This window comes from Capra hircus, chromosome 20 (genome assembly GCF_001704415.2).
Source record: "Capra hircus breed San Clemente chromosome 20, ASM170441v1, whole genome shotgun sequence".
NCBI classification, from domain to species: Eukaryota; Metazoa; Chordata; class Mammalia; order Artiodactyla; family Bovidae; genus Capra; species Capra hircus.
Genome location: NC_030827.1, coordinates 51,476,150 through 51,490,729, shown reverse-complemented (window position 1 = coordinate 51,490,729; position 14,580 = coordinate 51,476,150). Strand labels below are relative to the sequence as shown.

General features: G+C 35.8%; 1 protein-coding gene across 1 annotated transcript in view; it reads right to left on the bottom strand.

The window, feature by feature from the left end:
• The window catches only part of CDH12 (cadherin 12), a 234,760-nt gene continuing 222,777 nt past the window's right edge, over positions 2,598–14,580 (bottom strand). Inside the window, exons 9-11 of the mRNA XM_018065476.1 lie at positions 10,126–10,243; positions 7,492–7,743; positions 2,598–3,952 (exon numbers count right to left, since the gene is read on the bottom strand). Of these exons, the coding sequence (XP_017920965.1) occupies positions 3,453–3,952; positions 7,492–7,743; positions 10,126–10,243 (870 nt within the window). The 3' untranslated portion in view covers positions 2,598–3,452. The remainder of the gene's footprint in view (positions 3,953–7,491; positions 7,744–10,125; positions 10,244–14,580) is intronic.

Sequence of the window (14,580 nt, the reverse complement as noted above, 5' to 3'; positions counted from 1 at the left end):
TCTCATAGTTTTATGTAATAAATATGTAAACTATTTAATGGACTTCATGTAAATATAACTAGAACTTAAGAGTTAAGAAATTTCAGAGGAATGTAAATAATACCAAGAGCAGCAAATTCATTTTGCCAAAGAGGATAGATCACAGGAAGTTTAAGGTGCTGACCTCAAATGACTTTTACAGTTAGTAATAGAATTTGGTACAAAATACATTTTAAATTTTTTTCTAGTGGATCATACCACTGTTTCACTCATGTGTTGATCTGATACTTCTTTGACCACAAAGATTACATTTTTCAAAATATGTAAGTAACATACATGTATTACATAAAATATGTACCCATACACTTCTGTAAAGGTAAACATGCAATGCAATTAAAAAGTTATGTATGATTATTGCCAACCCATTCCCATGTAAATTTTAAGTATTTTTATATTGTTTAACTCCTGAATGAAGGCCATTTACTGTGGTATTATAAATAAAAATGAATCTCTAGATATTTAAAAGTATTGAAATATTAGGCTTAGTGCTTTCAGTAGTGTGGATGATGTACCATAATATTACTAATTTACGAGCACCAAAAGACCTCTGCTCACCTTGTCACTTTTGCGGTTTCCCATTGTACATGAACTTATTTCCATTCATTATTTTCATTTTTTTCCTTTTTTAACCTTAATTTGTTTGCCTGTTTTTTGTAGATCAAATATGTTTTTGATTTCTTTTCCTGTTAACATCTCTATGGTTCTTATGGGCTAAATGCATTCCCATAAAATTCATATTTTGAAGTCCTAACCATCAGTATCTTAGAATATTATTATATTTGGAAAAAGGACTTTTAATGAGTTAACGAAGATTTAAAAAAAAGAAGTCATGTGAGTGGGATTAGTGTGACTGCTGTCCTTAAGAAGAATGAGCCCGGGCGGGGGGTCGGGGGAGGGGACAAAAACATGCAGAGAAATGAAGAGAAGACAACTATGGAAAAGCCAAGGAAAGAGACCCTCAGAAGAAAGCAACTCTACAGACCCCTTGATCTCAGAATTTTAGCTTCCAGAACTGCAAGGAAAAAGTTGTTCAAGTCACCCAGTCTGCATTGCTTTGTCATGGCAGCCCTAACAAATGAATTCAGTGGTTTAGCAAACATAAAAGATAGAAGTACTGAAAAAAGGCTTATTCATTTGGTGCAAGTAAGACCCCCCCAATTTCATGTGCTTGCTTAGTATCTCAGTCACATGCCTTGAAATGACCTACTTCCCCTAAGTCTTCCTTGTGTCATCGTTGCTTCTGATATATAAATACATGCAGAGGCAGTCAGATTCTCTAGCAAGGTGCAACAAGCAGTCATTGTTGACAAGAATCAGCTGAAAGTGATTTGCATAGTAACCTTCTTCAAAGGACCTTGCCTTATGGCATAGCCAGTCATGTTGCTGGGGCAGACCCAGAAGCTGACATATTTTTTTCTTTCAGAATAGTTATGGAATTACCAGCTTTTTAAAAAATTACATGAACACTTCCCAAAGCAAAGTATATTGCAAATTATCACACTCCATCAAGACTGAATGCAGTTCCCTGGGATGAGACAAAGGTAAAACCATCAAAGTGAAGAACAGCTGATCTTGATAAGGAAGGCAAGCACAGTCTCCAGTTATGAGGCACCAAAAGAACAACGGGAAATGCAGATTCAAATGGCCAAATTGGCACAACATAACTATCAGATATTTATTTCTGAAGCAAGAATTTAATAATAAATAGGACTGAATATAATTTGCCTACATGATTTCTATTTCTACCCATTTTCCCCATATGTGAATGTTTCCTTTCACACTTTACAATACAAATATAATTATAAATATTTCAGAAATGCAGCTGGATATAGATGATGTCTTCAGAAAGGGTTCATAAGTAACTTTTATGTTTCCTATATATTGTTTAATATTTCAGTAGTCACTTGTATAGTTATAATATTAAGAAAATATATTCTTGCATTATAGGTAGTTACCTGTTTTGTTAAGGGCCTTTGTAGATATTTTGTAAAGTTCACTTAAAAGTAATGTATCAGTATATGAGTGCAGCTTACATATCTGCTTATAAAATCTAGTATTTCTGAGAAACTTCATCAAACTAAAAAGTAAGTTTATTTTACAAAGGAAAGTCATGATATTGTTTATATTAGAATTGCAGATAATAGGGTAAAGAAGTAACTCTGAGCTCCAATAGAATAATGTTCCAAATTGAAATTCATGTTAATAAAATAAATAAATCAACTGCTAGATCTTGCATTAATGTACATTTGGGTGTTATATCTGGTTTGAATTTTCCAAAGTTCCTGATGTTTCATTTGTTTGGTAATTATTAATAAATATTTTTAGAAATTCTATAAATCCATTCTGCATTATTTGATAAATGTTTTATCTTCTTGTCTCATCAAAGAATCATTAGCTTGCAAGAAACTGAGAAGCTGTATACAAATTTCTCTTCCCTTGTTAAAATCAATGACATTTTCCCCAAAAATGTTTCATAATAACACAACATAAATTTTTGGTATGACTGAAGACTGCAATGATCTGCTGATTTGTTAAAACCAACCTTTCACGTGCTGGCACAATATTAAAACAAAACCAATATTTATTTTCATCTGAATTTCAGCCTGAGGCTTCTTTTATAAAGAGTTTTTTTTTTCTTTTAAAAATTTTATTTCTTTGGAAAACAATTAACATTTTCATGAACACTTTTAATAGGAACTAATATTAAGATCAAACATTGCCTTTAAAATTTGGGACTTACATATTGACTTTGTTATTATTGTATTTATTTCAATTTTCTGAAAGGGCAGGAAAAAACAAATATATATTGGCATACATTTAAAAAAAGAAAAAAGAGCAGTTTAATTATAAGAAGATGGAGTTCAGAAAGTTTTCTTCTTCTTTCCTTAAAAGGAATGAGAAGTCGGCATGTTGCTATTGCTCCTTGACATAAAGACAGTGTCTTTGTTTTATGTCCTCTATGTCTGAATCCTGCAATGCCATCACAGCAGAGAGTACTCTACACCGCTTTAAATGATAAGAGTTTCAGTAGGCACTTTAGTGGAATTAAGAAAAATCTAACACTCTTCCACCGTGATGCCACATAGCTATCTTCGTTCTAGGTTGTCACGTCAGTAAATTGTATTGAATAGGCCTGAGCTTGTCTCAGTGTGTTTCCAAAAGAACAAAACAAAACCAAGCAAGTACACACTAGAGGATTTATCTTGTGTTGGCAGAATAAACCAAAACTGACAGTATGATAAATATAGCAACTTGCTAGAAACCAGATAATCAAAGGAATCTTGTCCTAGAAAGCCGTGTGTGTGTGTGTGTGTGCGTGTGTGTGTGCGTGCATGTGCACGCATGTGATTTCTATTTATGTTCCTTTCCCTTAAATTTTTTCTGTTGGCTGTGTTTTAACCTTTGCCTCTCCTCTAAGTGACTTTATCAGGGTTATAACTCTCTTCTTCTCCAAACATGTCTGCCAAGACTTTAAAGCGGGGTCCCCAATCTGTCAGGTAGTTGTAGTCCTGGTCTGCCTCCGTGGTCAGAGACTCTATGGAGCTAAGAGAGTCGGCTACTGATCCGTTGCCTTCATAGGCATATGTTGCCAATGAATCATACGGTGGGGCAGTGGGGTCCACATCATTTTCTTGTAGCCTTTGATTAATGAAATCCCTTATGTCTGTGTTATCTTCCACTGGTGGTCTCTGACGAGGTAAACAGAGAGAATCTGGTTTGATATCCCTGCGAATTTTGTTATCTTCAATCACTTTCGGGTTTCTCAGAGCACCAATGTCGAAAGCCTGGGTGTCCTCCTCCCCACCTCCTTCATCATCATAATGGATAACGTTGTCTCTGATGTCTTCCTTAGAGGTCATCAAGGTGTCTTTCTTCTTTTGCCTTCTCAGAGCTACATACAGCACAACTATGGCTAGAACAAGACAAAAATGGCAAAGTGAGACTATGTCTGCTCATCTCTCCATAAGAAATTAAATTGATCAGGGCTGGCTGAGTTTTCTAATGACATCCTATTATTTTCAAAGTACACATGTTGTAATCTGTATGGATCATATCTATGCTGATTTTCATTGTTTAAATTGTTTCATTTTTAAATTGTAACTAAAGTGAAAAACATTGCAAAACTCACAAATTCTAATAACAGTAGCCTTATATTTGACATATGTTTAAATACCTCAGTGTCAGGTAATTTTTTACAAAATTAAAAAAAAGCAGACAGAGAAAGGCAAATATATAACTTATATGTTGAATTTTTTAAAATGGTGCAAATGAACCTATTTACAAAACAGAAATAGAGTCACAGATGTAGGAAACAAAGTTTTGATTACCAAGGGAGAAAGGCAGGAGAGAGAAATTGGCAGATTGGAATTGACATATATACACACTACTATATATAAAATAGATAATGAATAAGAACCTATGATGTGGCTCAGGGAACTGCAGGCGATATCTTGTAATGACCTAGATGGGAATCTAAAAACAAGTGGATATATGTATATGAATGCCACTTCACTTTTCTATATACTGAAACTAACATAGCACTGTAAATCAACTATACTCTAATAAAAACTTAATTTAAAAAAGAAAAAAAGAGAATGATTTGTCCAGTCATACATAGAACTGTATAGCATTGCAGTAATAGAAGTTGGGTCTTCCCTGGTACCTCATCTGGTAAAGAATCAGCCTGCAATTCAAGAGACCCCAGTTTGAATCCTGTATCAGGAAGATCTCCTGGAGAAGGGATAGGTTCCCCACTCCTGTATTCTTGGGCATCCCTGATGGCTCAGACAGTAAAGAATCTGCCTGCAATGCAGGAGACTCGGGTTTGATCCCTGGGTTGGGAAGATCCCCTGAAGGAGGGCATGGCAACCCACTCCAGTATTCTTGCCTTGAGAAACCGCATGGACAGAGGAGCCTGGAGAGCTACAGTCCATGGGGTCTCAAAGAGTCAGATACGATGAGTGACTAAGCATACGCAATAAAACTTGAGGGGCTTCCCAGGTGGCTCTAGTGGAAGAGAACCTGCCTGCCGATGCAGGAGACATGAGACCTAATTTCAATCCATGGGTCGGGAAGACCCCCTAGAGGAGGGCATGGCAACCCTCTCCAGTATTTTTGGCTAGAGAATCCCACGGACAGAGGAGCCTGGAGGGCTATAGTCTATAGGTGGCAAAGAGTTGGACGTGACTGAAGTGATTTAGCACACAGTAAAATTTGAATATTGTTGCCAATAACTGACACTTAGATATCATTCATATCTAGATTTACATTTGTTAACATTGTTTATTTCTGACAAAATAAACACAAATCACAGAAAAGTCACTTTTAAAAGCATTAAACAAAAGACAAAGAGAAAGAATATACAATATAAGAGTCAGCTTTCCAAATTATGTCAAGTAAGACCACAAATTATTTAAATTCTGTGTCTTACCATATTGAGATATTCTCCAAACTAAATGCCTAGTAATCAGCTGGCCTTCTTTAAACAAGATCATACTTTAAAACACTTAATTTATAGACTCTTGTCATTGAATATCTTTTTTTCCCCATTGACTTATGGTCATCATTATTTATATATATATATGTATATGTGTATATATATATTTATATATATATGTATATGTATATATATACATTTTTTTATGAGTGAATAAACAGATTCACACCATTAAGTCAGTGCCCAGTTTTGCCTAGAATAATTCTCCCCTCTCCTCCATAGCAGTGGCAATAGATTGATAGCCAAATGTGTTTAATTTAACACAACATTGTTTGGAAGGAAGATCTTGTCACAGGATTAGAAAGTAGGAGACTACATGATGATTAAAGCAAGTTTATTCCCTTTTCTTCCAAAAGTAAGGAGGAAGATAGAGGAGATAAAGGTAGAGCTTCTGTATAATGGGTTTTGAAGAGATGTTCAGCACTCTTCACTTCTGGGCTTTATGCAGATCTCAGAACTGAAAACACTATGGTTTTTTCATCCAAAGTGTGTGTGAAAGAGTTTAAACCTCATAGAGAGACCTGCATATGTATAAAATGGCTTTAGAGTTGCCATGACTGAAAAAGACACTGGTTAGATGTGCTTGAGAGTGAAACAGAAGTTCCTGGGCACCACAAGATTCTCATACTTTCACTCACCCTAGGAAATATATAAAATGGCTAAGAATAAGATGATCTAACTAAAGGGATCTGAGATTGGCTACAGAGATCAAATAGATGGATTTGTAAGCAGACCCCGTGGCAAGACTGAGTGTCAACATTCATAGCTGTGTACCAGCAATTCACACCTAGGTGCAAGGTGGACACTTGGTAAATACTTAGCATGTGTGTGCTAAATTGCCTCAGTCATGTACAACTCTTTCATGGACTTTAGCCCACCAGGCTCCTCTGTCTATGAGAATTTTCAGGCAAGAATATTGGAGTGGGTTGCTATGCCCTCCTACAGGAGACCTTCCTGATCCAGGAATCAAAGCCAGGCTGCCTCATTGCAGGTGGATCTTTACTGTCCAAGCCACACATCCTAGTAAGTACTTTAAATTTTTATTTCCTATCCCAGAGATAAAGGTATATCTGTACATTTGTCAGAATATTTTGGCTAAATAATGCACATGCATAGATATAAGCTGATTCCACAGAGCCCAACTGTACCTCTGTTGCAATTTTCATGTAAAGGAATGACTGGAAAAATAAAAAAAAAAAATTAAATCTCTCTTTTTTTTGAATCCAGTAGAGGATGAATAAATGAAACAGCGTCAGCTGAACAAAGTTTATGGGAGAGGGACACCCCTGAAGTAGGTTTTCATTCTCACAGAGATGTTACAGAATGCATTTTCTTCAATCCTTTCCCTTCGCTGTGCTTCTCGATATTTTAGTGTGTTCTGTTCTGTCCTAGTGGGAATGGTGAGAGTTTTGATGTAAGGAGATCTGAGAAAAGTGGAATAAGAATTGCTTCTGGCCAGCACTTTAGACAGAAAAAAAAAAAAAAAAAAAAAAAAAAACACAGAGGTGCCTTTACTTCTTTCCTGTGCTTTCTCTTTTCTTTCATTCTTTATTGAACCACTATTGGACAACTACTCTTTGTCTAGTATCATTTTAAAGGTTCTACAATACAATAATTATCAGGATGTAAAAAAAATGAATTTAAAACTGCTGCTGTAAATGGGGTAGAAAAGTTCATTGCAGCAAGTGCCACAAACTTCAAGTTTCAAGTGTTCATACTTGAAAATTCCCTAGGGCTTGAACATACTTTTGGTGATATTTATTTCTATTGCTATATTTCCATGTGGTAGGAAGTAGAAAATTAACTTGAATAAAACTATACTTCAGTATAGATAGTCTTCCTTCTATCTCTATGCAGCAGCTCAATGAAGAAACACTGATTTACATGGCGAAATGAGGAAGGAGATACACAGACAAGGGAGAGAAAGAGAATACGTGATTAATATTGAAACTCACCCAAGAGGATAACAATGCACAGAAGGATTGCAATCAAAGCCCCAGTGCTGAGTCCTACAGGTAGAAAAATAGCTTCCACGTTACAAGACAGGATGGTACCATCAGAGTCACATCGACAAACTCGAATAGTCATTGTGTTGGTGCTGCTCTGAACAGGATAACTGCTGTCTTCTATTACTACAGGGAGGAAATACAACTCTTGCTGCCTACGGCTGTATCCATTTCTTCGGGTTTCAATTCCAGCTGTGTTGTCTACAAAACATGACACGTATGGTAAGATGGTTACTATGAGTATCACTTCAAATCTTCAAGTTGGTATCTGTTAAGCAGTAGGAAGCTCTTCTTGAGTCAGTAAAATACATCCGTATTTCAATTCTTTCTTTTATCATTATGAAAGCTGCCAAAATGTAATCAGATGTAATCAAAGAAAATCCTTCGGAAAAGAAGAAACATTAATCTTGTCTGCAATAAGAATTAAATTTTCTGTTGAGAAAGAATAGAAAATTGTCTATAAGACAAGAAATATGTTGTATCAAAACATCTCTTTTTCTGATGTCAAAATCTCACAGAGAAAACAAACCTCAGTGGATGCTTTCTTACATGATTAGAAGAACAAAGATTATAACGGATGAATCAGCATAACATTTTACCTAAGAATATAGTCTTTAAAATATGACACGCATTAATATATTATTTCAGATAAAATTTGATTTTTTACTTTTCCCAACTCTATATCTATGCTACATATATGTATACATTTTCACTTTTCTAAAACAACATAAGAAACATGGAAAAGAAAAGAAAATGTGTTAAATCATCAAGATTCATTAAAAGTTATAAGGCGTTTGAATCAAAATAACCATCACTTCTATCAATTGCCAAATAAAGAAATGTGATATATATGTATATAGATAGATAGATAGATATACATATATACACACACAATGGAATATTAGTCAATCATAAACAGGAAGGGAATCCTGCCATTTGTGACAACACGGATGAATCTAGAGGGTATTATGTTAATAAAATAGACCAGACAGAGAAAGACAAATACTGCACGATAAAATTTACATGGGGAATCTAAGGAAATAAAGAAAAGTAGAACCCATAGAAATAGAAAGTAGAAAAATAGTTGCCACAGACTGGAAGTGGTGAGAAATGGGATAAAGTTGGTAAGAGGCTTAAAAACTCTCAGTTATAAGATGAATAAAGTCTGAAGATCTATATTATAGTACGACAACTGTAGTTGATAGCACTGTACTGTATAATTGAAATTTGCTAAAAGAGTAGAACTTAAATGTTCTCATAAAATAAAGGTGAAAAAAGTGTCTATCCATTTAAACCAAAAAAACTTCCAATTACACTTAAAATATAACAAGATAAAATGGGGATATGGTAAATGGAATGAGTGGCAAATACATGTTTAGATCATGAGAATATACTATATCATGAGACAAAGATGATCTGATTTATGTTATTATGAGTAACCAAATATAGATTCTCCAGCACATATAAAATGGTGGAAAACAGTCAATACTCTGATTCCTGAATAACATAACTATCTACTTAGTTGCCCAAGCCAATGGTCTGCAAGTCTTATTAGTTTTCTTCATCATTTTTACATTGAATCTAGGAGATTTAGCAACAAGCTTATGTATTCTATCTTCCAAGTCACTAACCTCCATCCTCACAACCATGCCTCTAATTCAAGACACTTTCATTCATTTTCTTCAATAGTATCAAGTATAGTCTTGTCTTCCTCTATTGTTTTCTACACTGGATCCATTCTGATCTGCTAAAATGCTCTCATGTAAACCTTTCAAAAACTACTCAGGTCATTGGGTTTAAGTTATAAACTCTTTAAATGGCTTATAGACAGGTTAACTAAAGTGAGAACAGATGATCAGTTGCCAGCCTTAATGCATTTAATCCAGTGTCCTTTGTATTTTTGTAGTGATTTTAATAACAGCAGATATAATAATATTAGTAACAGTAAAAAAGAAAAAAATAGTAACAGTGATGGTAGTAGCAATGGTGGTAGATATGTAAGTTAGTTATGATGACAGAGCTGGTAGCTAAAATTATATTAAAGGTAATAGGTTCTAGGCACTGTGTAAAAGGATTTGCATTACATCATCTTATTTAATAAAACAAGAAAGAGGTTAATTTATGTTAACTATGAAGTTGAAATTATTAAAGTATACTTTAATGTATTGAGAATCTGCCCTTTAGGTTGTATTGCAGTAGGAGTGAAAACTTGTATTATTTTCACTAAAAAGCCTGCACCATACCATGTGTCATACAAATAAAATAATTACTTGTTATGCACGAGCAGTGCATGTAAAAAAAATGATATATTTAAAACATGAAAAGTAATTTCCCAGACAGTATATTAGTTGTCTGACTCATTAAGGGAATACCCCCATTATAAACGGAAGTAACTTGCCTCATTAGATATAGTCTATATAGGTTATTAAACAGTTTACTGTTAGTCATAAATTTTGTATTTCTCATATATAGATTTCTATATTTTAAGAAGTTGAGTACTTTAGGAAGAGCATTGATTTCTACCTTTGTGTCTTTTTACAAAATTGCCTGATAAAAGCTAAATTTTTATGTGGTTAAACTTACTTCTGAAGTCACGAACTGTAAAATTTGGTTTGATGGCAGCTTCAGGTGATAATTTAAAGGAGAACTGCTGTCCAGCAGGTGAAAGATCTCGGTCTGCAGCACTGACTATCTGAATTATCTGAAACAAAGTTGAGATCAGACCTGAAATCAGTCACTGATTTCAAAGGAAACTCTACATACCAGGCTAATACATATATTTAATGAAACATGCAAGGAAACCAAAATGACATTTTTAGAATTTATATCATTGGGCCAATCACTTGCAAATACTTTTATAAACAGTAAAATATTTAGAGTTAATAGTGGCAGGTACAATTACAGGGTATGGACTAATTCTAAATCGATGTCCACATAACTAAAGAGAATAACAATGTTGAAAATTCTCACTAATAATAAAAATAAATTAAAATGTATTTGGTTGCATTTTATTTTTTTATTTTTATTTTTTATTTTTTTTGCTTGCATTTTAAATTAGACAAAATAAATTCTTTCCAGCCTAAATATGAAAATACTGGAGACAAAATCTCTGATTATTTAAAAGTCCTTTCAAGGAAAAAAAAATTAGTATCATTATGTTTGTGAGAACGAGTTTTATCTTCATAAATAAAGTAAAATGGTGAGAAAGAAGCAGAGGACGTAGATCTGCTTTGTTGTTATGTCCCCCACCGCCCAGTGGGTGAAAATATAAATTATGTTTTCTTGGAGTTTTTTCTTTTTTTTTTTTTTTTTTAAGAAGTAATCGTGACCAACTTTGTTTCATAAATTTTCCTAAATTGCTCCCGAAAGTGGTATATCTAAACAGTTAAAATTCTAATACTTTAATGAGATGCCCTTAGGAATTTGGTGATTAACTTTCAAGAGCCAAGCTATGAAACTGATAATTCACCGTGTAAATAAACAAATACAAATGGCTTTGAGGTATTTATTTATTAATATATGCAATGACTTTGCATCAGGAAGAAATTGCAGGACATGTGTGCAGAAGAGGAAGGCAGTGTGCTGCTTAGGTGACACATTCTTAGACTAAATTTGAATTTGTCAGAGGAAGAACTTAGATAATCCTGTGCACTTAGATTGATGCCACTAAACATGAGAGTTATTTGCCCCTATTTGTTTTTATCCCATGGTTAAAACTCAGACTTATGACTGTTATCTGCCTTCTATATAGCTGTGTGTTTTGGTGGGCACAAACAGGACCACACACAAGTACACAACATAAATACTGGGATTTCAAGTTCAGTACTAGGTAATTTTTAATTTGATCATGGAATCTCTAATGATAATTTCAGTTGCCTATTTTACTGTGGGGGTTTCCAGGTGAGTAAAGTCGGCTTCCTTAGTAACACAGATGGTAAAGCACCCGCCTGAAGTGCAGGAGACACAGGTTTGATCTCCAGGTCAGGAAGATTTCCTGGAGAAGGAAATGACAACCCAATCCAGTATTCTTGCCTGGGAAATCCCATGAACAGAGTAGCCTGGTAGGCTACAGTCCATGAGGTTGCAAAGAGTCGGATATGGGCATGACTTAGCAAGTAAACAGCAACAAGTTTTACTGTGATTCACCCAGGATCTATTTAGCCTTTAGAATTATCATGGATTCAACCCCAAAAGCCAAATTGTGGAATATGGCAATTTAGCCTAATAATTACCACGCAGACCCTGTAAAGCTTCAATTTTCCTCAAATAAAACCATGTACCCAGATCACTATATATCATCCATAAAATTTCTTTAAATTATTTGGGAATTAATTTGCCACGTTTTGTTTTCCTTTGCTATCAACTAGCATAATTATCTTTTTTATAATCCATCAACATCAATTTTTATGAAGAAAATAATTTCACAACAAAAAAATCTTTTAAAATAGCATACAGAGGTGACCTTTTGGTATAAACTGGCAATGATCTGGAATTGACACTTGAGAGTTATTGTCCTAAGGAAATACTTAGGCCAATACTGCATTGATTCATCATATAAATCACTATTGACTTATGTAGAATCATCTTTTCTCTTATTTTGATAGGTAGAAACAGGCACAGAGATAGATAGATAAGGCATATATACATACATATATATGTATATTAAGTTGTTATACAATCCAAAAAAGATAGTTCCTCAGACTGGTTCCAAATAGGAAGAGTATGCCAAGGCTGTATATTGTCACCCGGCTTATTCTAATTATATGCAGAGTACATCATGAGAAACGCTGGACTGGAAGAAACACAAGCTGGAATCAAGATTGCCGGGAGAAATATCAATAACCTCAGACATGCAGATGACACCACCCTTATGGCAGAAAGTGAAGAGGAGCTAAAATCCTCTTGATGAAAATGAAAGAAGAGAGTAAAAAAGTTGGCTTAAAGCTCAACATTCAGAAAACGAAGATCATGGCATTTGGTCCCATCACTCCATGGGAAATAGATGGGGAAACAGTGGAAACAGTGTCAGACTTTATTTTGGGGGGCTCCAAAATCACTGCCGATGGTGATTGCAGCCTTGAAATTAAAAGACGCTTACTCCTTGGAAGAAAAGTTATGACCAACCTAGGTATCATATTCAAAAGCAGAGACATTACTTTGCCGACTAAGGTCTGTCTAGTCAAGGGTATGGTTTTTCCTGTGGTCATGTATGGATGTGAGAGTTGGACTGTGAAGAAGGCTGAGCCCTGAAGAATTGATCCTTTTGAACTGTGGTGCTGGAGAAGACTCTTGAGAGTCCCTTGGACTGCAGGAAGATCCAACCAATCCATTCTGAAGGAGATCAACCCTGGGATTTCTTTGGAAGGTATGATGCTAAAGCTGAAGCTCCAGTAATTTGGCCACCTCATGTGAAGAGTTGACTCATTGGAAGACTTTGATGCTGGGAGGGATTGGGGGCTGGAGGAGAAGGGGATGACAGAGGATGAGATGGCTGGATGGCATCACTGACTCGATGGACATGAATCTGAGTGAACTCTGGGAATTGGTGATGGACAGGGAGGCCTGGCGTGCTGCGATTCTTGGGGTCGCAAAGAGTCAGACATGGCTGAGTGACTGAACTGAATTGATGCATAGTTTCTAGACCCTTAGGATGGCTGGGATCAAAAGCAGAAAATGCTCATATACTGCATTTCTCATATTCCAGGGTTATATTTCATTTGTAAATGTGGCCCAAAAGGGCTTCCCTGGTGGCTCAGTCAGTAAAGAATCCACCTGCAATGTGGGAGACCTGGGTTCCACCCCTGGGTTGGGAAGATCCCCTAGAGGAGGGCATGGCGACCCACTCTAGCATTTTTGCCTAGAGAGTTCCCATGGACACAGGAGCCTGACAGGCTGCAGTCCATGGGATTGCAAATAGTTGGACACAACTGAGCGACTAAGCACAGTGGCCCAAAAGAACACAAAATGCTTGACATATAATTATTAGGAAAAACAGATTTCAGCGACCCCACAGATTTCTTACCACTTTGTCTGAGTATACAAAAATAAAGTTATCTCTAATAACTTCTACTAGTCCCAATTTTTTAATTTATTAGAGAAACACAGAAACATTAGAGTTCTATTTCCAAAAGCCTTTCAATTGGTGCATTACATGATTCTGATTGCTATGGTATAATCAATGTCTGTCATTACCTAAAAATAAAGGACGAGATTTGAGGGGCAGGTGGAAGGATCTGGAAAATAGTAAATACTTCTAAGTTGTCAAATTTTGGTAAACTTCTTTTACTTTTTGTCTGTGTGTTCAGTTGCTCAGTTGTTTCAAACTCTTTTATGACCCCTGGACCATAGCCCACCAAATTCCTTAGTCCATGGCATTTGAAGGCAAGAATACTGGAGTGGATTGCCATTTACTACTCTAGAAAATCTTCCGAACCCAAGGATCTAACCTATGTCTCTTTTGTCTCTTACACTGGCAGGTGAATTCTTTACCACTGTATCACCCGGGAAGCCTCTTATAACTTTGCAAATAATGAAATCCAGCATAAATTTTGCCTGCATTATAAGGGAAAAAGCATTTAACTATATATACATACATATATATATATATATATATATAAACTCCACGTCCAAGGAGCAGTGGCTGTGCGGGCACAGGAGGGCCAAGAGGAGCTATTTCATGTTCAAGGTCAGGAGGGGCGGCTGTGAGGAGATATGCCTCATCCAAGGTAAGAAGCAGCAGCTGCGCCTTGCGGGAGTAGCCAAGAAGAGATACCACATGTCCAAAGTAAGAGAAACCCAAGTAAGACGGTAGGTGTTGTGAGAGGCATCAGAAGGCAGACAAACAAACCATAATCACAGAAAACTACTCAGTCTAATCACACAGACCACGGCCTTGTCTAACTCAATGAAACTAAGCCATGCTGTGTGGGGCCACCCAATACAGGCGGGTCATGGTGGAGAGGTCTGACATAACGTGGTCCACTGGAGAAGGGCATGGCAAGCCACTTCAGTATTCTTGCCTTGAGAACCCCATGAACA